Genomic DNA, 22,906 nt, shown 5'->3' on the forward strand with positions numbered 1-22,906 from the left:
ATATGATCCCCAATGATCCATCACATCTCAGAAAATTGTAAAATTATAGTCTAGAAACTAAATATTTTGTTACCTTCCTCTCAGGCTTCCATGTCTTCAACCTGGATGTCCTCAATGTCCACCTCTTGAATATCACACTGAGGCCTCATCTTCACGGTCACTTTCTAATCTTGTTGAGGATGGCTTGTCAGGCTCAAAAAGCCAAAAATTTGCCTGGATAACCACACATTTTTTAACATTTGTCAGCCTGTTGCATGCCTTGGTGTGTGTGTGTGCTTCCAAACAAGGACCAATTGCTCTCTGAGGTGGTTGATGTTGGTGGGATTTGGAGGATGATGGAGACAACGGGGGAAAGAGCCTCAGATTTACAAAGTCCCTTCCACCAGGTGTCTGATGAGATATCAAATCTATTTATATAGCCCTTCGTACATCAGCTGATATCTCAAAGTGCTGTACAGAAACCCAGCTTAAAACCCCAAACGGCAAGCAATGCCGGTGTAGAAGCACGGTGGCTAGGAAAAACTCCCTAGAAAGGCCAAAACCTAGAGAGGAACCAGGCTTTGAGTGATGGCCAGTCCTCTTCTGGCTGTGCTGGGTGGAGATTATAACAGAACATGGCCAAGATGTTCAAATGTTCATAAATGACTGGCATGGTCAAATAATAATAATCACAGTAGTTGTCGAGGGTGCAGCAAGTCAGCACCTCAGGAGTAAATGTCAGTTGGTTTTTCATAGCTGATCATTAAGAATATCTCTACCACTCCTGTTGTCTCTAGAGAGTTGAAAACAGCAGGTCTGGGACAGGTAGCACGTCCGGTGAACAGGTCAGGATTCCATAGCCGCAGGCAGAACAGTTGAAACTGGAGCAGCAGCACGGCCAGGTGGACTGGGGACCGCAAGGAGTCATCATGCCAGGTAGAGAGAGAATTAGAGAGAGCATACTTAAATTCACACAGGACACCGGATAAGACAGGAGAAGTACTCCAGATATAACAGACTGACCCTAGCCCCCCGAGACACAAACTACTGCAGCATAAATACTGGAGGCTGAGACGGGTCAGGAGACACTGTGGCCGGATGGGGCCAAACAGGAAGGATGTGTTGGCATGACTGCCATATTGCATCTCCATCCCAAATCACTTGCTTGGAGGTGTACTTCGCCAGACTGCCAAGAACCGCTCTTGTAGAGTGTATCCATTGTTTTCAGTTCCATGATGTCCTTGAGGAGCAGATTCAATACATGAGCAGCACAGCCAATGGGTGTGATGTGAGGGTAGGACGACTCCACTTTAGACCAAGCAGCCTTCATGTTCGTAGCATTGTCTGTCACCAGTGCAAATACCTTCTGTGGTCCAAGGTCATTGACTGCCTTCAGCCCATCTGCAATGTAGAGACCGGTGTGTCTGTTGTGCCTTGTCTGTGCTCTTGTTGAGTGGTGAAGATGTAGTTAATTATTCCTTGCCCACAAACATTCAACCACCCATCAGAGAGAGTCTGCTTTCTCTATGATTTGCTTGACCTTTACTTGAACTCTGTTGAACTCGGCATCCAGCAAATGAGTAGAAAAGGCATGTCTGGTTGGAGGGGTGTATGCTTGGCGAAGAACATTCAGAAATCACTTCCAATACACATTGCTTGTGAGCATCAGAGATGAACCAGTTGCATTAACAGCTCGAGCAAGACATTCAGCATTTCTCTGACTACGTTCCTCCATTGAGTAGAAAAAAACATCTGATTCCAGGAGGACCATGAGCTGCTGCTATCGATAAGGTGCCTGATTCATAATTTTCACCTCGAATAGAAGTAGAGAGACTTTTGTCAAAGTTTCTTGTTGTGAGCGCTGAGGGAACGTTATGCACTTGGCCAGATGATTCTACATCTTTGTTGCATTCTTCACATATGATTTGGCACAGTATTTGCAAAGTACACAGCTTTTCCTTCTACATCAGCTGCAAAGAAATGTCTCCAAACATCAGATAGTGCCTGTGGAATTTTCCTGAAAAGAATAAGAAAAGACAAAAACTACAATTCTATGTACAGATAAATAGTTAAGCAGTTAGATTAAACCACTCCTTTATTTTAAAATGAAACATGTATAGAAACGTGAATTAACACTCCTCAGTTAGCAGGCTCAAGCAAGCTAAAACCCACATGGTAGCAAAAACCAACTTGCAGAAATTGTTAACAAGTTTGAATTGATTTAAACACACTTTGCTTTAGGCTACTATTTACTAGTTTACAAAAAATCATGTCATATAAAATATACTCTCACCACCCAGTATTGTAATCAAAACTTACCAGAAAGCATTTAGTCCATGGCTCAGTATAGTAGTGTGGGTTCAATAGCATCTCATTAGTGTGCAAGATCTTGAGAATCAGCTGCACATGTGATGGAAGAATGCACTGTGCATGCAGAGGGTTGCAATTCCATTGAGTTGGGGATAGTTTAACAAAAATGTGTGGCAAGACCTAGAATTGCTTTGTGTATCCCACAAAAAAAATGTTCACTGTTATAAGCAAACTTTTTTTTAATGAATTTAAGCAAAATTCCCGGGCTTAACTTCCCATGGCAAATTTATGGAAATTTACTGGAGCGTTTCCGACCCTTTGCAACCCTACTGCTTACCACACGGAAAGCGGTACCGTAGCGCCAAGTCTAGGTCCAAAAGGCTTCTTAACAGCTTCTACCCCTAAGACTGCTAATCAAATGACGTGAATCCAACATGGAATTTCACTTGAGTTAATAGGCTATTTACTGTATTGCAAAAGTTAGTGTTTGGTTGTCAACTCAACCAAATATCAACATTTGAAGAAGATTGACTGTCTGGCTTTAATTCATTTGTCATAAAAATGTACACGTCTCCTTCTAAACAAAATCTAAGTTAAAGAATGGAACTAAATAACGTTAGACTTTAAAGTGCATTTTAAAGTTTGATTTATTTATTCCTTTTCTTTAACTTAGATTTTTTTGTTGCGATAGAGAGGTGACTACAATATATTAGTTATTAACTTAAAGATTACATTTGAAATCAGCCCAAGATTGGAACCCTAGGCCTATACACTACCATTCAAAAGTTTGTGGTCACATAGAAATGTTATTGTCTTTGAAAGACATGCAACAAAAAAGTCAATTTTTTAAATAACATCATGTTAATGTTGTAAATGACTTTTGTAGCTGGAAATTGCATATTTTTTATGGAATATCTACATAGGCGTACAGAGGCCCATTATCAGCAACCATCAAGCCTGTTTTCCAATGGCACGTTGTTAGCTAATCCAAGTTTTTATAATTTTAAAAGGCTAATTGATCAGCCCTTGCACAATCCTTTTGCAATTGTTAGCACAGCTGAAAACTCCTTTAGACTAGGTGAATATCTGGAGCATCAGCATTTGTGGGTTCTCTTACAGGCTCAAAATGGCCAGAAACAACTTTCTTCTGAAACTCGTCAGTCTATTCTTGTTTTGAGAAATGAAGGCTATTCCATGCGCGAAATTGGCAAGAAACTGAAGATCTCGTGCAAAACTGTGTACTACTCCCTTCACAGAACAGCGAAAACTGTCTCTAACCAGAATAGAAAGAGGAGTGGGAGGCCCCGGTGCACAACTGAGTAAGAGAACAAGTACATTAGTGTCTAGTTTAAGAAACAGGCGCTTCACAAGTCCCTAACTGTTAGCTTCATTAAATAGTACCTGCAAAACACCAGTCTCAACTTCAACACTGAAGAGGCGACTCCGGGATGCTGGCTTTCTAGACAGAGTTGCAAAGAAAAAGCCTCATCTCAGACTGGCCAATAAAGATTAAGATGGGCAAAAGAACACTGGGGGAAAAGTGTTATGGACAGACAAATCTGTGTGAGGTGTTTGGATCACAAAGAAGAACATTTGTGAGACGCAGAAAAATTAAGATGCTGGAGGAGTGCTTGACGCCATCTGCCTCCACCATGCCTGACAATGTGAGGGTTTGGGGGTGCTTTGGTGGTGGAAAAGTGGGAGATTTGTACAGGGTACAAGGGATCATAGAAAAAGGAAACCACTCTATTTTGCAAAGCCAAGCCATACCCTGGGGATGGTGCTTAATTGGAGCCAATTTCCTCCTAAAACGGGACAATGACCCAAAGTGTAGGACCTATTTAGGGATAAAGCAGGCGGCTGGTATTCTGTCTATAACGGAGTGGCCAGCACAGTCACCGGATCTCAACCCTATTGAATGGTTTGGGAGCAACTTGACCATATGTTACCTAAGCAGTGCCCATCAAGCCAATTCAACTTGTGGGAGGTGCTTCAGGAAGCATGGGGTGATATCTCTTCAGATTACCTCAAATTGACAACTAGAATGCCAAAGGCCTTGCAAGTCTAATTGCTGCAAATGGAGGATTCTTTGACGAAAGCAAAGTTTGAAGTACACAATTATTTCAATTAAAAATCATTATTTATAACCATGTCAATGTCTTGACTATATTTCCTATTCATTTTGCAACTCATTTCATGTATGTTTTCATGGAAAACAAGGACATTTCTAAGTGACCCCAAACTTTTGGACGTAGCGTCTTTTATTTTTTTAGTTGAACTCTGGATTGAATTGAACTTTTGAGGACTTCGCAAATGCTATATACCCCTAAATAGTATAATTTGATGATATGACTTATAAAGTATGGTTCCATTTCATTTGCTCTGTTAAAGCTACCCTTTTGAAATGACTTTGATGGCAGTAATGAATATATGGAACATTTTGTGAGACCTGACCCATGTGAGTTATAGATCTGTCATTCTCATTGAAATGGAGCAGTAGATCGTTTCTAAGTGCTATTTTGTTTTTGCGTGTCTCACTTTCGGTTTTGTACACCAGCTGATAGTACAATCGTTTTGGTTATTGAATATATATCTCATGATTCTCTACATTTGCTGGTTTTGTCACAGGCTGAAATGAAGGGAACTGCATATTGCACCGTTTTGCAAGATCTGTCAATGAGTCTCACGATAGCACATTGATAGTCGGTGACAAATATCAAAGCCAAATATGGATGGGCTTGGTTAACACCCTTCATGGGAGACCCAAATGGATAGCTGTAGAGACCAACTTTCCCAGCATATTGTTTTGTTCTTTCTTATAGTGGATATAATGTTGAAGATCTGACATGTTTGAAAGATGCAGATTCAACACTTTATACAAGGCTTATCTATGTTGAAAATTGGTAACCATGGTGACAATCCTGTGGTTTTGAAGTTTCTCCCTCAAACGTGGATTTTCCACATCACTGTTGACAAATTACTTTGAAACAATGTTGCTTTAACCAGTTTGTTCCCAGTGGGAAGTTTCCATCATGGGATTTTTGGAGGCTTTGTGTGTGTGTGCCCAATCATGTGGTGTAGTGGTTATGCTGACGTCTACGTGTTCCCCAGGCTCTGCTGGAGCGGACAGGATACACCCTGGACGTAACTACGGGACAGAGGAAATACGGCGGGCCTCCACCAGAGGAAGTGTTCCAAGGAGCACAGCCTGGGATTGGAACTGAGGTAAAGCTGCTGGAGACGTAACATTATTTGAAAGGGTCATCGTGGCAAAGCCTTTGACGGATGTAGAGAAGAGAAGCATTTGAAAGACTGTGGCCCCAAGAATGTCAACAGAGACGTTTACAGCAACACTACAGCAGTCTTCCCCTGCTAAAGTATCAAGGCGCTCATCTGATCACATTGTGGAACCCTCACTGATCTAGTCTCTTTTCTGAGTTCAGGTGTTTGTGGGAAAGATCCCCAGAGATCTGTATGAAGACGAGCTGGTGCCACTGTTTGAAAAGGCGGGCCCTATCTGGGACCTAAGGCTAATGATGGACCCTCTGTCGGGTCAGAACCGGGGCTACGCCTTCATCACCTTCTGCGGCAAGGATGCAGCAGCTGAGGCTGTGAAACTTGTAAGTCCCTGCACTCAGTCAAGTCTTCATCTTCACAGAACCAAGGGTCTGGTTTCCCGGACACAGATGAAGCCTAGACCTGGACTAAAAATCACTTTCAATAGAGAATCTCCATTGAATGTGTTTGGTTTTTTTGTGGTCTAGGGCTAGGCTTAATCTGTGTCTGGGGAAACCAGCGCAAGATGTGATAAATTTCATTTTGGACCAGTCATAGGACCTTCTCCAGATTCCATATCAACCCTGCAAAGCAATCTTTCCTCTTCTTGTTTTCAGTGTGATAACTATGAAATCCGGTCTGGGAAGTACCTTGGAGTGTGCATATCTGTAGCAAACAACCGCCTGTTTGTTGGATCAATCCCAAAGAACAAGACCAGAGAGAGCATATTGGAGGACTTTGGCAAAGTCACAGGTCAGTGAAAGTGTAGACACCCCAATTTAGGTTTACGTTGTTCTATGTTCTGTGGTTTATCATTAGTCAGATATCAGTCATGTGACGCAGGTCTCTCGTTCTTCCTCCAGAGGGGCTTCAGGAAGTGATTCTCTACCACCAACCTGACGACAAGAAGAAGAATCGTGGCTTCTGTTTCCTCGAGTATGAGGACCACAAGTCTGCAGCCCAGGCCCGCCGCCGCCTCATGAGCGGCAAGGTGAAGGTGTGGGGGAACCCGGTCACTGTTGAGTGGGCCGATCCGGTCGCTGAGCCCGATCCGGATGTCATGGCTAAGGTGAGTCCTGGCTCGCTCGCTCTCACAATCCCACTCACTTTCATTTTTCTTATCTTACAATAAACTCTTTCTGCATAAACTGAGATCAATATGGAGTTGAATTGTAATGTTTGTGTCATCAGGTGAAAGTCCTGTTTGTCAGGAAGCTGGCCACCCCGGTCACAGAAGAGCTACTGGAGAAGACCTTCTCTGCGTTTGGAAAGTTGGAGCGGGTGAAGAAGCTCAAAGACTATGCCTTTGTCCACTTTGAGGACAGGGATGCAGCTGTGAAGGTGGGTTACTCTCGGTAAAAACATACTCCTGTTTTTGTGTTTTTTTACCTTGCTTCGTATGTGTTAACATTTTTGCTGCTTTTCTCAGGCAATGGCAGAAATGAATGGGAAGGAGCTTGGGGGAGAGGAGATTGAGATAGTCCTAGCCAAGCCCCCAGACAAGAAGAGGAAAGAGCGGCAGGCTCATCGCCAGACCACCAGAAACCCAGGGTGAGGCCACGGAGAGAGACTGCTTGACTGATTTCTGTTATCTAGTTGAGTAGATCTCCCATCATGGGATTGCATTGAAGTTGATGTGTTGTTCTATTCTGCAGGTATGATGACTATTACTACTACCCACCGCCACGCATGCCTCCACCAGGTAGGGGCAGAGGCCGTGGTGGCCGTGGGGGCTATGCCGCCTACCCCCCAGACTACTACAGCTACGAGGACTACTACGATGACTACTATGACTATCACGACTACCGTGGGGGTTACGAGGACCCCTACTACGGTTACGACGACGTGTACAGCATGAGGGGCCGTGGCAGCCGGCCAAGCAGGGGAGGTCCGCCCCCACCCAGGGCCCGCGGAGCACCACCCACACGAAGCAGAGGGGGCTATGGCCAGAGGGGGCCACCAATCGGCGGGCCCAGGGGTGGCAGAGGGGGCCGGGGGGGACCCTTCCAGCCACAGAGGGGCCGCGGTACCCGAGGAGCCAGGGGGAACCGCGGGGGCAATGTGGGAGGGAAGAGGAAGGCGGACGTCTTCAACCAGCCTGACTCCAAACGCCGGCAGACCAACCAGCAGAACTGGGGGTCTCAGCCCATCGCCCAGCAGCCCCTGCAGCAAGGGGCCGACTATTCTGGTAACTATGGTTACAGTAATGACACCCTGGAGTTTTCACAGGATTCTTACGGGCAGCAGTGGAAGTAGACGCGTCAAAATCATTATTTGGCAAAATAAAATTAAAAGACAGAAAAAAAACGTAAGGAGTTTGGCAACACTTTTTTTATTTTCTTTTTTTATCCCTCACGGGGAAAAAATATTTCACTAAGAGAAAAAATGGACAGACCCCCAGAATTGGCACAACATGATTGGCTGGAATAGTATTTTGGCCTGAAGATGTGAATGTAACCATTTTGCTGAATTATTTCTTACGGTTACATGTGCGTTTTAAGATATACGCCCCATCACTTTTACCTTCCAACATTTTGTTTCTTTTAAAGCCAACAATGAGCATTTTAAATGTGGACATTCATTTTCAAAAGTCTGAGAGGCTGTTAAAATCATGATATTGCCTTGCAGGAAAGTTTATGTCCAAGCCCCTCCCTCCCCTACCTGTGTTCCCCTTATTTCTGTTTTCTAACAGTAGCATAGGGACTTGCTTGTAAATAGTTGCTTATGGCTAGAGCTTCATATACATTTTTTTGCCGTGATGGAGAAAATCCACAGAAGGAGAGAATGTAAACGTTTTGTAATGTTGAAAGTGTATGTCTAGCATTTCTAGAGGTAGATCAATTGTGTTTTTTAAAACTGATATTATTATATAACTTCCTATGTTTTCTTTAAACTTGCCCGTTAGAATTTGGTTTGGCTTACCTTAAAAGCCATAGCAGTTTGTTCTCGTGATGTTTGTATTTATAACTTTTACCTTTGTTCCATTTCAATAAAACTCAGTTGAGCATCATTCAGTTGTCAGGTAACTTCAAATTCAATGGTGTCATTCAGTCTACTTCAAATTTCACAGTTGAAACAAGATTTTGTCTGCTTTTTTGCTCCAAGAATAAATCAAGAGACAATGAAATTGTCATACCAAAATAATGGATGACAGAGCACAAATGTTTGAATGACTGAAGAAAAAGAAAGAAAAAAAACTTTCTTTTCCAGGATATCCCACCCTCTTATGATCTGATGAAAGTTAAAAGATATACAAATGAAATTAACATTATAGTTGTACATTTGTATACCGATGCAGATTTTTTTTTAACCTCGATCTTGTACATTGGACTCAACATCAACACCAGAACAACTAATAATTTAAATGCACTCTCCCCTAGACACCTCCCCTGATGAACTCTTGGCATTGGGTCAGTTGCAACTCACCTCTCAAACACCATGAGGCCCAATTTACACAATAAAAAAAAAACAATTTATCAGAAGTTATGTTTGTGCTGCTGCTGCTGCTGCTGTAGCAATGACCCTTCAAGCCCTGCTTGAAAAACATGCTAATAGCAAATGCCTTTGGTCCCATGACTATTATTTGTCTTTTGTTTTGTCCTTTTATTCAAACTTACCCAGGTGGTGAAGCGAGAGCTGCATCGCTTGAGTGATGAACATACTCACCCTGAACTGTGTTCCTTACAAAAGGCCCGGGTGAGCTAGTTTAGAGTACTGTTTCTCCTCGCCGACAACTGCGGCTAAAATCAAAGGGGGGCAATTTCCAGCTAAAGTCATGCCACGCTTGTTATTGTTGCTGATAATCTACTACTGTGAATGATGTAGGTTCTACATTTTAAATGTATTATTTCTGTGGGTCTCAATGACAACCCGTGCATCCTCAAACTAGGGTAATGAAGCTTCTATATAATTGCATTGTTATTGGAACTCTAGACAACTTCAAATCTGGAGAAGGTAATTATCGTCCCCCTTACTTGGGAGTTAGCCTAGTCATCCTGATTGGCCAAGGCGTGGTAGGTCACAGTAGTATTAAAGCCATTTGATCACATTACTCTGAAGCAGATTAGACCTATTAATTCACGGAATGAAATGGACAAAAGCAGACAGTCAGATTCTAGGCTTTTTATGAAGGACATGGGTCTAAACCTCCAAACCAAATGAACACCTGTCACTTAGGCTCTGTCTAAAATGGCACCCAATTCACTACTTTTAAACAGCCAATAGGGCCCTGGTCAATAGCAGTGCACTACATAGGGAATAGAGTGCCATTTGGGACACAGCCTTAGCTACACCCCATTGTGATAATTGCTTGAACTGTCCCCATGCCACATTCTTTTGAAAAAGGATTTCCTTTCTTAATCTCAAATCAACTTTCTCGAGGAAAGCCAAGGGACTAGAATTCCTTTTTCATTTTTCCCCCTCTGACTAAGCATATGTTTTATTGGGCAATTAGAAACTCTGACATTGACCTTCTGTATGATGGATACCTGTTCCTACTGTGGTAATTGACAACATTGATCCCAATGTATTTCAAGATTACAATTTAGTCGACGGCTGGGTAAGCGATAGAACAAGATGGTGCCTGGAAATTGGGCAGTGTATTTGTTTCACAGATGTGCCTTATCTCACAAGCAAATGTGATTAATGTTGCCAACAATTTAGCATTGTATTAATGTCTAATCAAAGGTATATTCAAATGATGCTATTTAATAAGAGCTGTGTGTTATATGTTGCTTCTGTCACCAGACTGTAGGGGAGCTGCCCTCAAGCTAGCCCTCACCCTGTCCTACCTGTGGACCAGTTAGGTTGGGCTTATACAAATGGAGTAGACTTATGGGTAAGGTGTCATTTGTTCCAATTCTATTCTGTTGTGTATTATTCATCTATAACATTTGAAATCGGAGCCCTTAATTTATATTACATTATTTTATAAGTAAATCCATTGAAGATGCTCTGAGATGTGATGTCAATCATTCACTGATATTTGCCTATAATATTCTAGTAGGATTCCATTGATAACCTAGCATTCCATATATATTTTTAAAGATTCTATTGAGGTGTTGCTGAACTTGTGCCATGTTTTACAGGAATGTCTGATATTGGTTGAGATGGCTTTCTCTGTGGCCCTTTTACAGCTCTCCCCCTAAGGAGACCTCTGTTATTTCCTCCAAACTTTCAGCCTGGGCCACAGTGGGCATAGACACCTCCCCTGATGAACTCTTGGCATATTTGCGAGCCCAGGCTGATGAAAAGACTCCATGGCTACTCTACTACGTTGATCTTCCTGTCCCCATACCTCTTGTCTCTAATGTCATAGAATGGAAGGTGAAAATAATATTTAATTTCTTCAATATAAAATCTTTATTTTACATAAATATAATTTTTTGGGGGACAGTTGCACTGATTATTCTGTTGATTTTAATGTGTCCACATACCTATGCAGGAGTGGTTAGAGGCAGACTACCTGTCTAAGCAGCTACATCAAGTCCTGGACCTTAAGGAGAGCCTGGCTGCACGGGTGAGGGAGGCCATCCAGCACCTAGAGACCCTGGAGTAGGCCAAGAGAGCCGCCCGGGGCTGGCACTGTCACCACCCACTGTCGCTGTGGCTCCTCCACCTGTCACCCTGAAGACAGCCTGCTGGACACAGGCTGCTGGACATCAGCCGGAGCCCTAGCAGACAAATTAAATATGAGAGGAAAGTTGGACCATGTTTTGCTTTGACCATTTAGGCAGACCTATTTTATTTTTGTTGAAGTAAATTGACTCTTGTTATACTTCGGGATTTCAAGACTGGTGTATGTATGTGAAAGGTGGGATATGACTTTGTAAAAAAGTGACAGTGCCCTTTTCGATTGAACATGTACTCCTTAATAACAGGGTCCTGTGTGGCTTAGTTGGTAGAGCATGGTGCTTGCGTTCGATTCCCATGGGGGACCAGTACAAAAAAATGTATGCACTCGCAACTCGTAAGTTGCTCTGTATAAGAGCATCTGCCCAATGACTAAAATGTGAATCACTTATCTAGCATTACATTACAATAGGGGTTGAGGTTGTGTCATTTCTCTTAAATCTGCATTTACCAACTGGTTTCTCATGAGCATACACCGACCTCATCAATTGAGGACACTATCGGATATGGCGTGATCCGAAGTTGGAATGTAGTTTTGGGACCCATCTGTCCATGGTGCTTGCTGTGATGCCTGAGTGGCCCAGTGTCACCTTTGCTCTGGTTGTGGCCTTACAATCATCAAGATGAATCAAAACCAGGTGACTGACCAATAGGTTTCATAATTTGTATGGGGCTTTATAAAATATTTCTCCATACAGTATCAGTAGTAGACGATACACATCAGCATAATTAATATTGAAGAAAAATTAATATAACTTGCAACAATGATTGACATAAAAATTACTATGTCAACCGCTGCCGCCTCTGCTGCAGTGCAAAGTGGACATGCAGTAGCTGTTTCACCAAGGCTTCAGTAGGTGATCATGCAGCTGTTGACTGCCCTGTACAGGATTCACCAACCTCGACGATGTTGTCCATGGAGTGTAGCGTGGAGGAAGATTCACGCGCTCCGAAACTGACGAGAGCTCCCTTTCCATAAACGGGCAGATACTTAGATATTTCAGATAGGAAACTGCTTTTTCAGTGCATCGGTAGTAAATGGTAATCGTGGGAATTGTGGTATATTTTTGAACACCCAAATAGTTTTTCATATATATTCCTTGCCTTTAAACATTTTTACATCAACTAGCTATGTTTTATGCAGTTTATTGAATGGTTTGGAACATGAAACCTGACCTGTACTATTAGCGATCACAAATCTTTATGTATTATATATTTTATTGACATGTAGGGCTGGTTTCCCGTGCACAGATTAAGGTTAGTCCAGAACTAAAAAGATTTCTCAATGGCGATTCCCTATTAAAACCTTTTTTATTCCAGGACTAGGTTTAATATGTCTGGGAAACGGCCCGTAATGTTTATATACAGTACCAGTTAAAAGTTTGGACACACCTACTCATTTAAGGGTTTTTCTTTATTTTTACTATTTTCTACATTGTAGAATAATAGTGAAGACATTACAACTATGAAGTAACACATGGAATCATGTAGGAACCCAAAAAGTGTTAAACAAATCTAAATATATTTTATATTTGAGATTCTTCAAAGTAGCCACCCTTTACCTTGATGACAGTTTTGCACACTCTTGGCATTCTTTCAAGCAGCTTCACCTGGAATGCTTTTCTACCAGTCTAGAAGGGGTTCCCAAATGTGCTGAGCGCTTGTTGGCCGCTATTCCTTCACTCTGCGGTCCAACTTATCCCAAACCATCTCAGTTGGGTTGAGGTTGGTGATTGTGGAGGCCAGGTCATCTGTTGCAGCACTCCCATCACTCCTTGGTCAAATAGACCTTCAACAGCCTGGATGTGTGGTGGGTCATTGATGTAGAAGAATAGTGAAGAGAATGTAGAAAATAGTAAAAAATAAAGAAAAACCCTTGAATGAGTAGGTATGTGCATATGCGCGCAAAAAACTGCATTGAGTCACGTGATAGTGGATATTGTGACGTCAGATGAATGAAGCCGAGATGGCGGCTGCTGGAGGAGAGCCCTCTGCCCAGAGTGGTCCGGATGATTTGTTCAATCATTTCTACACAGAGGTATGATACATTTAGTAAATATATGCTATTTAAGGTGTTGAACAATTCCGACCATTAATGCTCTGGATTTGTAAGAGGCCTTTAAGCACCTGCTGGCTAAAAAGCTCGAGAGGCTAACGTTAGCTAGCTCAGTAGCTGACGCGAGCTAGCTTTCGTTTGCTCGTATAACACGGTGTGTGTATATGTGCTAGCTAGCAATTGCTAACACTAACAGCTGTGGTGTTGATTCGCCAGAACAATTCTCAGTGATCCTAATACGCATAAAGTTTGGTAAACCGCTATTTTGTTTTGTAAGTGTAGAGAAATTGTGTTTGCTTTTTAAAAGTGGTGAATGGTTGTATTTGATCTGTAGTCTTTCAAGTATTAGTTTCGGTATTTCACTTATGGATACGCCCCCAACGTATTCGTCAGAAGGCTATATTACAATACTTGCTCTAGTTAGCCAGAAGATCCGATCCGCTTATTTACAGTTGTACTTGGGTCTTACAGGATTCCTGTGTAGAAGGCACTGCAGAGCCAGGGCAAAATATGGCTTGGAAAACGTAGAACGTACTGCCTCTGCAACGCAATGCTGCAAGGCAAATGCAGCATTACATTAGAAATGAATGTTCTTCTGGTGTACCAAAACGCAATGACGCTGTCTGTGTGATTGAGGTGTTAATCTCGGTACGTGGTGTTTTATGCTGGGTTTAGACAAGGTATGCAAAAGCTGTCATACCAGTCTGCATAGTGGGACAAGAAAGCAAGAAAGACTGAGGGCAAAGCAAGCCAGCGTTGCAAATCAACATCTGGAAGAAAAACAACATTATGGAGGACGGCAAAATATTTTAACTCTTGCGGCAAGTTCCATCTACCATAGTGGCAGATGGCATTTACCGTTGTGCTCGCATTGAAAACAATGACATCCAGTTTGCCGTCTACCTCATACCATGTAAACACAGCATTAATCTACACAGGAAGCCTGTCAGACCCTAGTGCAGCTGTAAGAAAGCAGGTCGGATCTGCTGGCTAGTGCTCTGGAATGAATGTAAACATGCTCAGTTCCATCTAATCCAACCTTCCCCAAGCGGACTCATGAGGCCTGCGGTATAATGCTACGCCAGCTGGCCAGTGAGAGGGATCAAGATTATGTAAATGATCATGAGTGAACTTCTGTGACCTTAACTAATATGACATTACTTTGTCCAACAGGTAAAGCAGATAGAGAAAAGAGACTCTGTGCTAACCTCGAAGCAGCAAATAGACAGGCTGCTCAGACCTGGGTCGTCCTACTTCAATTTAAACCCCTTTGAGGTAAGTGGCTAGTTCCTGTCACATTCAACTGTAGTTGATCTATTATTATTGTGACAAGATTGATATGTAGAACTGCATTGAAGGGTCCTTAGTACAACACCAGCCACCTCATCAAGAGGTTCAGGCCTCTTGGCAAAATGGCTTAGTTGTTGTGCTGACCGACGCATCGTTGCAGTATTCAACCCGTTTGATATACTTGCTGAATGTGCTGGAATGGTGTCAAAGTTAAATGGCGTTAACGTTGTGTGACCATTGTCTGGGTAAGATGGTAAAGTGCAAGAATGTGTTTCTCAAAGGGAAAGGGGTGGTGTAACATTCTTTGTCCAACACCAGCGACTTTGTCAAGAGGTTTGGATCACTTGATGTAAATTGGTATTTTACTGACAACATCATCTATGTTGCTTAGGCTATGCAGTGTCAACGTTGCTTCTAGTGAAATGCCTAATTTCAATTGCAGGTGTTACAAATCGATCCAGAGGCAACAGATGAGGAGTTGAAGAAGAGATTCCGAGCGGTAGGTATGCTACATCTCTGACAGAAGGTACTGGAGTATCCCATCTTGGACCAACAGATTCCTTGACAGCTTCCAGGCCATACCACTGTTGAACAGCCTACCCTAGGTGTCCACCTGCACCCTATTAAGAGACTATTTGCATGGACTCTTTACACCCATTCCATACATGCACTCTGACACTCACTACCATCACTGCTGCTTTTATTTATTTGTACTGGTCGATTTACATACTGTCTATTTTATAGTTTAGATTTCCCATCATATCTTAACTGTAAACTTTAGTAGTGAAACAACCACGTCCGTTTGCGATAGATATTGCAACAACAAAGACGTTAATGCTAAAACATTGCTTTTCCCCCTCCGACAGTGCAGTAATATCTAACAAGTAATATGTACTCTTTCCATTTCAGTTGTCCATCTTGGTCCATCCAGACAAGAACCAGGATGATCCAGACAGAGCACAACTAGCCTTTGAAGGTAGAAATATGATTGCAGGCACAAAATGTCTACATCAGTTAGCCGAATACATTCAAAGAGTTCTTATCAACCCCCAATACCACTATTTCTAGCTGTGGACAAGGCATACAAAAACCTGCTGGAACCAGAACAGAAGAAGAGGGCAGTTGATGTAATCCAAGCAGGAAGGGAATATGTTGAGCATAATGTAAGTAACTGACCGCTGGTCCCTCTGTTCATACGTCTTATAGGGAGCTTCCCAAATGGCACCCTATTCCCTTTATAGTGCACTACTTTTGACCACTGCCAGCACTATAAAGGGAATAGGGTATATATTTACTGTACAACTGTATTAATAGTAGTGATGCTACTATTACAGTTGAAGTTCATGTATTGCAGTAAAAATGTTGTGCTGTGGCATCTTTTATTGCAACAGATGAAAGAGAAGAAGAAACAGCTGAAGAAGGATGGGAAGCCTCAATTCGTGGAGGAGGATGACCCAGAAATGGTATTGACAAGTGGTTAAATTGAACTTGTAACAGATGTAAGGCTGTTTTGATATTGGGCTTATTGTTATTTTACTAAGGAAACCACTCTTCTCTCAGTTCAGACAGGCGGTGTACAAGCAGACTATGAAGTTGTTTGCAGAGCTTGAAATCAAGAGGAAGGAGAGGGAAGCCAAGGACATGCATGAACGGTAACAGTGCCATTTCAGTGAACTGAATATTGTACATGAAGCGTTTGGGGGTACAGTGGGAGTGGGGGGGGGTATTTAGTCAGCCACCAATTGTGCAAGTTCTCCCACTTAAAAAGACGAGGCCTGTAATTTATCATAGGTACACTTCAACTTTGTTAGACAAAATGAGAAAAAAAATCCAGAAAATCACATTGTAGGATTTTTAATGAATTTATTTGCAATTTATGGTGGAAAATAAGTATTTGGTCACCTACAAACAAGCAAGATTTCTGGCTCTGACAGACCTGTAACTTCTTCTTTAAGAGGCTCCTCTGTCCTCCACTCGTTACCTGTATTTAATGGCACTTGTTTGAACTTGTTATCAGTATAAAAGACACCTGTCCACAACCTCAAACAGTCACACTCCAAACTCCACTATGGCCAAGACCAAAGAGCTGTCAAAGGATACCAGAAATAAAATTGTAGACCAGGCTGGGAAGACTGAATCTGCAATAGGTAAGCAGCTTGGTTTGAAGAAATCAACTGTGGGAGCAATTATTAGGAAATGGAAGACATACAAGACCACTGATAATCTCCCTAGATCTGGGGCTCCACGCAAGATCTCACCCCGTGGGGTCAAAATGATCACAAGAACGGTGAGCAAAAATCCCATAATCACACGGGGGGACCTAGTGAATGACCTGCAGAGAGCTGGGACCAAAGTAACAAAGCCTACCATCAGTAACACACTGCACCGCCAGGGACTCAAATCCTGCAGTGCCAGACGTGTCCCCCTGCTTAAGCCAGTACATTTCCAGGCCCGTCTGAAGTTTGCTAGAGAGCATTTGGATGATCCAGAAGAAGATTGGGAGAATGTCATATGGTCAAACATCACTGCTCTAGAGGAGATCTGCATGGAGGAATGGGCCAAAATACCAGCAACAGTGTGTGAAAACCTTGTGAAGACTTACAGAAAATGTTTGACCTCTGTCATTGCCAACAAAGGGTATATAACAAAGTATTGAGAAACTTTTTTTATTGACCAAATACTTATTTTCCACTATAATTTGCTAATTAATTCATTAAAAATCCTACAATGTGATTTTCTGGATTTTCTTTTTCTTCTCATTTTGTCTGTTGAAGTGTACCTATGATGAAAATTACAGGCATCTCATCTTTTTAAGTGGGAGAACTTGCACAATTGGTGGCTGACTAAATACTTTTTTTGCCCCACTGTATATCGTTGGTGAAATACAGAACACATCAGCACAGAACTCGGTGTAATTGCTTAATACTTGAATTATTATACATCGCCCTCATGTCTTTGGTCTTCTTTTGGTGGCCATAAGGAGGGAATACCATTCAATGTTTCGCGTCATTTTTCTCCTCAGGAAAAGGGCAAGAGAGGAAGAGATTGAGACGGCAGAGAAAGCTAAGCGAGAGAGGGAATGGCAGAAGAACTTTGAGGTATGTTGAAAAAAGGTTGTAATTACATTTGAGGGAAAATTACATTAAGCAGTAAACGATCAACATCTCCCAAAAGAAGCTGGGATGAGGAGGGACGGAGTACCTGTGGCGCAGCGGTCTAAGGCACTGCATGAGACCCTGGTTTGATCACGGGCTGTATCATAACCGGCCGTGATCGGGAGTCCCATAGGGCGGCGCACAATTGACCCAGCGTCGTCCGGGTTAGGGGAGGTTTTGGCTGGGGTAGGCCATCATTGTAAAATAAGAATTTGTTCTTAACTGACTTGCCTAGTTAAAAAGGTTAAGAAAAGTAGCTGCTGGCTCTTCAGTTGTTTAACTGAGATTCAGGGATATGGCGTTACCACCACTAGCAGCAGGCCCGATATTGCTGTTTTCTTCATGCATCGCTGACTATACCTTACATTTTTTGTCACAAGGAAACAAGGGATGGCCGAGTGGATAGTTGGAGGAGTTTCCAGGCAGGCAAAGGCAAAGCTAAAAAAGAGAAGAAACCCCGGTCGTTCTTGAAGCCTCCTAAAGTCAAGATGGAGCAGAGAGAGTGATGTCTGTTGAGGTGTGATGGTTAAGGATACTACCCAAAGTGTGCACTTGCACACTCCACATCATGTTTAAAAGCATTGGCCGAAGAGAGTTTCCACCATTGTAAAAATCCATGCGAGGAAGTCTGGAAGTGCACACTTCGGAAGAAGGGTGGAGAATCGAGACTCGACCCATTATTCTTACTTACTCTTGACAGTGCATCCACTGTCCTGAGAAATGTACTTTTGTGCTTGTTTTTTAATGTATATAATTGTGACGTGCAACCTCCATGAGAGCATCACACTGACTGGCCTCAATTAAAGTAGGAAAGATGACAGGAAATCTTCCATTTCTGTAACCACCTTAGTTTGCCTGTATTTTTTTATATACCTTTAAATAAAAGCTTGTTTGTAACAATGCAGTCTAGGTTCAGGTTAGAACAATGACATCCTCAGGTAACGACTGCCTGGTATGTGTTCGGAAATAGGTACAGGATCCTATAATATATGAAGGAATTCTTCTCTTACTGTGAAACAAGGGGTCCAGCCGCTCTTGGAGGACAATGGAAGTAGATTTCAGAAATACTTCTTTATTATTTCTGCGAGTGCACGAATATTCTCCCTTCAGTTTACTCCACTATTCATGCACTTTGGTTGGCGAGCGAGGTAGCGACAACGTCCCGCAAGTATCCCTCTTGCTTTGCCTTCATCAGAATGTCGATTCCACTACACAGAGAAGGCGTCCTATTCCATATGTAGTGCACTACTTTTGACCAGAACCATATGGATCCTGGGCAATAGACATGGAACTAAATGGGGTGTCATTTGGGACAGAGCCAGAAAGTCCACTACTATTCCTATATTGATGCACCCTCTCTTCAATACATTGGAATTAGTTACCCCAATTTACCATTGCTCGTGACCCTCTAGCCATCATCTTTGTCATAAGAACAGTATTCTTCCGTAGCATTGTGCATCCATTCTGTTTTCATATCAAGTGTTTAATTGCAGCAGTGTTGCACTCAATCTACAGTACCACAGAAAGCCAGGGCCTAGTCTGTCAGTTTAACTCTAATTGTTACACTATGTCCAATATATTCTTAAATAGATAATCTGAGTGTTCATTTCAAAAGAGATTCGCCAGTTTATGCTCATGCAACATTAAAGACAATCAATTCCATTTGGCAGACAGACAAATTTACATTTTCTTAAAGTGCGTAAGTTGTAAATCAGTTCAATGACAAACCTATCGAGGATGTTCTAGTCTAAAGCAGAACATTAACAATGGTCGGGCTCCCGAGTGGCACAGCATCTGTGCAAGAGGCGTCACTACAGTCCCTGGTTCTAATCCAGGCTGCATCACATCCGGCCATAATTGGGAGCCCCATAGGGCGGCGCAAATTGGTCTGGGGTAGGCCACCATTGTAAATAATAATTTTTCTTAACTGACTTGCCTAGTTAAAAAGGTTAACTAAAAACAAGGGAGCGCATGACAATACAGACAACAGACTACCAGCACTAAATGACAAAGTGATCTCCATGGCTACAGGGGCAAAGAAAAGATCAAGCAATTGAAATGCATCTTCACATTCACTTACCCACTGGCGTAACAGTTTCTCTGAACCCCCGCAAGGTCGGAGTTCTTTTTGGGGGGTTACTGTCAAAATGATTAAAATAAAAAGTAGACTTCTAACAGGCGCGTGGGGGCTGCAGGGGTATGCCAATGCACTTACCCCTTCATCTTTAAACAAACTTAAAAGGTAGACTCAGCAAAATGACATTGCCACGAGCAGCAGATATTGAGATGAGGGAGATGCAAGATGAGCTCACACATGCGCACAGCTTTGCTTCATGCTATTAGAGTGTGGTAGGTACTGGACCAAAACAGAGTTGAGCTTCGCGCTTAGTTGTTGCGGGAATTGACCCACTATGCTGTTTACTTTCTGCATCTGTCATACCGCTGAGTCTACCTTTACAACTTTGGCTTCATTATCATTTCTCATCACAAGTGTTGTTTTTCCTAGAGTTCAGTGTCTTCAACTTCTCACAAGGGTAACCTCATTCCCAGTCATTTTTTGTTACCACATAAATATAGGTGGACCAGATTAAAGTGCTAGATATGTAGCTTCGGCCCGGCTTTCACGCACGTGAACGAAGCCTGGAAGTAGAGGCCAGGTAATACAAGATGTCTTTTGTCTCACATGACTTTACACTGGTCCCCGCTAGAGGCCATAGAGCTCTGGGCGCCTCCTGTCCCATTCAGACTGAGCCCCTTGAAGGCACCAACAACTAATCATTCTTCGCAGCTTTCTGGTTGCTCTTGGCATTGGTCTTACTCTACATGGGTTAAAAAAAGGTTAAATGATCCGTCTCTTGTAAGTTTTAAACTCCTTTAGTCCATCAAAATGAAATGGGTATATTGTGAGATCAGATGTCCACTGAACGAGTGACTTACATCTGTCATTATGACCAGTCACACGTGACGTTCACACACACAGAATTACCTTAGGGAGGAAGTGCTGGCTCCTGACGGACCTCTGTACAATCTTTCTGTTTCCTACAGTAACACAATACAGAAACATTAGAGATGCTTCAGTGGCATTGTGAGAGTCTCCCAAGCAGATACACAGTGCATTCGAAAGTATGCAGACCCCTCGACTTTTCCCACGTTGTTACGTTAGTCTTATTCTAAAATGTATTACGTTCCCCCTGATCAACATACACACACACAATATCCCAAATTGACAAAGCAAAAACAGGTTTTTAGAATACTTATGTAAATGTGATATTTAAGTTCACACACCATTTACTCAGCACTTTGTTGAAGCACCTTTGGGCAGCTATTACAGCATCGAGTCTTCTTGGGTATGACGCTACAAGCTTGGCACACCTGTATTTGGGGAGTTTCTCCCATTCCTCTCTGCAGATCCTCTCAAGCTCTGCCAGGTTGGATGGGGAGCATCGCTGCACAGCTATTTTCAGCTCTCTCCAGAGATGTTCGATCGGGTTCAATTCCGGGCTCTGGCTGGGCCATACAAGGACATTCAAACTTCTCCCGAAGACACTCCTGTATTGTCTTGGCTGTGTGCTTTGGGTTGTTGTCCTGTTGGAAGTTGAACCTTCGCCCAAGTCTGAGGTTCTAAGAGCTTTGGAACAGGTTTTCAACAAGGACCTCTCTGTACTTTGCTCCGTTCATGTTTCCCTCGATCCTGACGAGTCTCCCAGTCCCTGAAAAACATCCCCACAGCATGATGCTTCACCGTAGCAATGGTGCCAGGTTTCCTCCAGACGTGACACTTGGCATTTAGCCAAAGAGTTCAATCAGGGTTTCATCAGACCAGAGAACCTTGTTTCTCATGGTCTGAGTCCTTTAGATGCCTTTTGGCAAGCTCCTAGCGGGCTGTTATGTGCCTTGTACTGAGGAGTGGCTTCAGTCTGGCTACCATAAAGGCCTGATTGGTGGAGTGCTGCAGAGATAGTTGTCCTTCTGGAAGTTTCTCCCATCTCCACAGAGGAGCTCTTGTCAGAGTGACCATCAGGTTCCTGGTCACCTACCTGACCAAGACCCTTCTCCCGATTGCTCAGTTTGGACGGGCGGACAGCTCTAGGAAGAGTCTTGGTGGTTCCAAATTTCTTCAATTTAACAATGACGGAGGCTACTGTGTTCTTGGGGACCTTCAATGCTGCAGAAATGTTTTGGTACCCTTCCCCAGATGTGTGCCTCGTCACAATCCTGCCTTGAAGCTCTACAGACAATTCCTTAGACCTTGGATTGGTTTTTGCTCTGACATGCAGTGTCAAATGTGGGACCTTATATAGACAGATGTGTTTTTCCAAATCATGTTCAATCAATTGAATTTGTAGAAATATCAAGGATGATCAATGGAAACAGGATGCACCCGAGCTTAATTTCAAGTCTCATAGCAAACGGTATGTTTTTTTTATACATTTGCAGTAATACATTATGGGCTATAATGTGTGAAATTGGTGAGGGAAAAAATGTATTCAATACATTTTAGAATAAGGCTGTGACGTAACAAAATGCAGATAAAAGTAAAGGGGTCTGAATACTTTCCAAATGCACTGTACTTAGATACTAGATACTTATCTAAATAAGCTCTAAGGGACAGTTTCCCAGACACAAGATTTAGCTTAGGTCTGGACTAAAAAGCCTGTTCAATTAAGAATCTCCATTGAAAGTGCTTTCTAGTCCAGGATTAGGCATAATTTCTATCTGGGAAACTGGCCTTTAATTATTTGATATCTACTAAAAACAATGGCCAACCACCTCGAACTTTCTCTTTGAATGTCAGCCTAGTATGCTCTGAGCCAAGAGTCTGGTACAGACTCTCTGCAAGAGTCTGTCTCTCTGCAAGAGACAGTCTTCCTTCTGACTGCTGTGCCTCCGGACTACAACTACGCTCTTCCGTTGAGCCCATGCTCACCACTATGCTCTTCCATCGGTCCCCCATGCACTTTTTCGTGTGTATTTTGTTGTCTGGTTTTGTCCCTGTCCCTAACACAATTGCTGAACTGCTTGATGGGATCACCCAGGGACTTAAAATCCTTCTCTAGTTGTGTGTCTGCGCTGCAGTAGAGTTTTAGTATCTCTCACTCAGAGCTGGAGGAACTCAACTAATGGCCTGTTTTTCAAACCTGTCAATGGCAAAGATAAAATAATTAGGTCGGGAAGATGTTTTGTGCACAAGGCTAGTACAAAGGAGGGA

At 42.7% G+C, this 22,906-nt stretch overlaps 2 protein-coding genes across 10 annotated transcripts in view; both read left to right on the forward strand.

Annotated features, from left to right (window-relative positions):
• LOC109907673 (heterogeneous nuclear ribonucleoprotein R) overlaps positions 1–8,591 on the forward strand; it is a 19,553-nt gene extending 10,962 nt beyond the window's left edge. For all 9 annotated transcript variants that reach the window (XM_031793826.1, XM_020505782.2, XM_020505785.2 and 6 more), the window contains 7 exons: positions 5,401–5,514; positions 5,733–5,909; positions 6,183–6,318; positions 6,429–6,634; positions 6,757–6,906; positions 6,995–7,116; positions 7,221–8,591. In XM_031793826.1, the coding sequence (XP_031649686.1) occupies positions 5,401–5,514; positions 5,733–5,909; positions 6,183–6,318; positions 6,429–6,634; positions 6,757–6,906; positions 6,995–7,116; positions 7,221–7,821 (1,506 nt within the window). In that variant the 3' untranslated portion in view covers positions 7,822–8,591. The remainder of the gene's footprint in view (positions 1–5,400; positions 5,515–5,732; positions 5,910–6,182; positions 6,319–6,428; positions 6,635–6,756; positions 6,907–6,994; positions 7,117–7,220) is intronic.
• Positions 8,592–13,109: 4,518 nt separating this feature from the next.
• Positions 13,110–18,597, forward strand: LOC109907677 (dnaJ homolog subfamily C member 8-like). The gene is made up of 9 exons (XM_020505789.2): positions 13,110–13,234; positions 14,426–14,527; positions 14,985–15,041; positions 15,452–15,518; positions 15,611–15,705; positions 15,934–16,005; positions 16,103–16,194; positions 17,565–17,640; positions 18,078–18,597. Exons 1-9 carry the CDS (start codon positions 13,148–13,150, stop codon positions 18,201–18,203), a joined length of 774 nt encoding a protein of 257 aa, XP_020361378.1. The 5' UTR covers positions 13,110–13,147; the 3' UTR covers positions 18,204–18,597.
• Positions 18,598–22,906: the final 4,309 nt, after the last annotated feature.

The sequence above is a fragment of the Oncorhynchus kisutch genome, linkage group LG17, assembly GCF_002021735.2.
Source record: "Oncorhynchus kisutch isolate 150728-3 linkage group LG17, Okis_V2, whole genome shotgun sequence".
Classification (NCBI taxonomy): domain Eukaryota; kingdom Metazoa; phylum Chordata; class Actinopteri; order Salmoniformes; family Salmonidae; genus Oncorhynchus; species Oncorhynchus kisutch.

What these genes read in the sequence shown, in the direction of transcription:
- LOC109907677 (XM_020505789.2), top strand. Translation starts at nt 13,148, where the DNA reads ATGAATGAAGCCGAGATGGCGGCTGCTGGAGGAGAGCCCTCTGCCCAG. An exon ending in TCAATCATTTCTACACAGAG is followed by an intron (nt 13,235 to 14,425) that starts GTATGATACATT and finishes TTTGTCCAACAG; the next exon opens with GTAAAGCAGATAGAGAAAAG. An exon ending in GCCAAGGACATGCATGAACG is followed by an intron (nt 16,195 to 17,564) that starts GTAACAGTGCCA and finishes TTTTCTCCTCAG; the next exon opens with GAAAAGGGCAAGAGAGGAAG.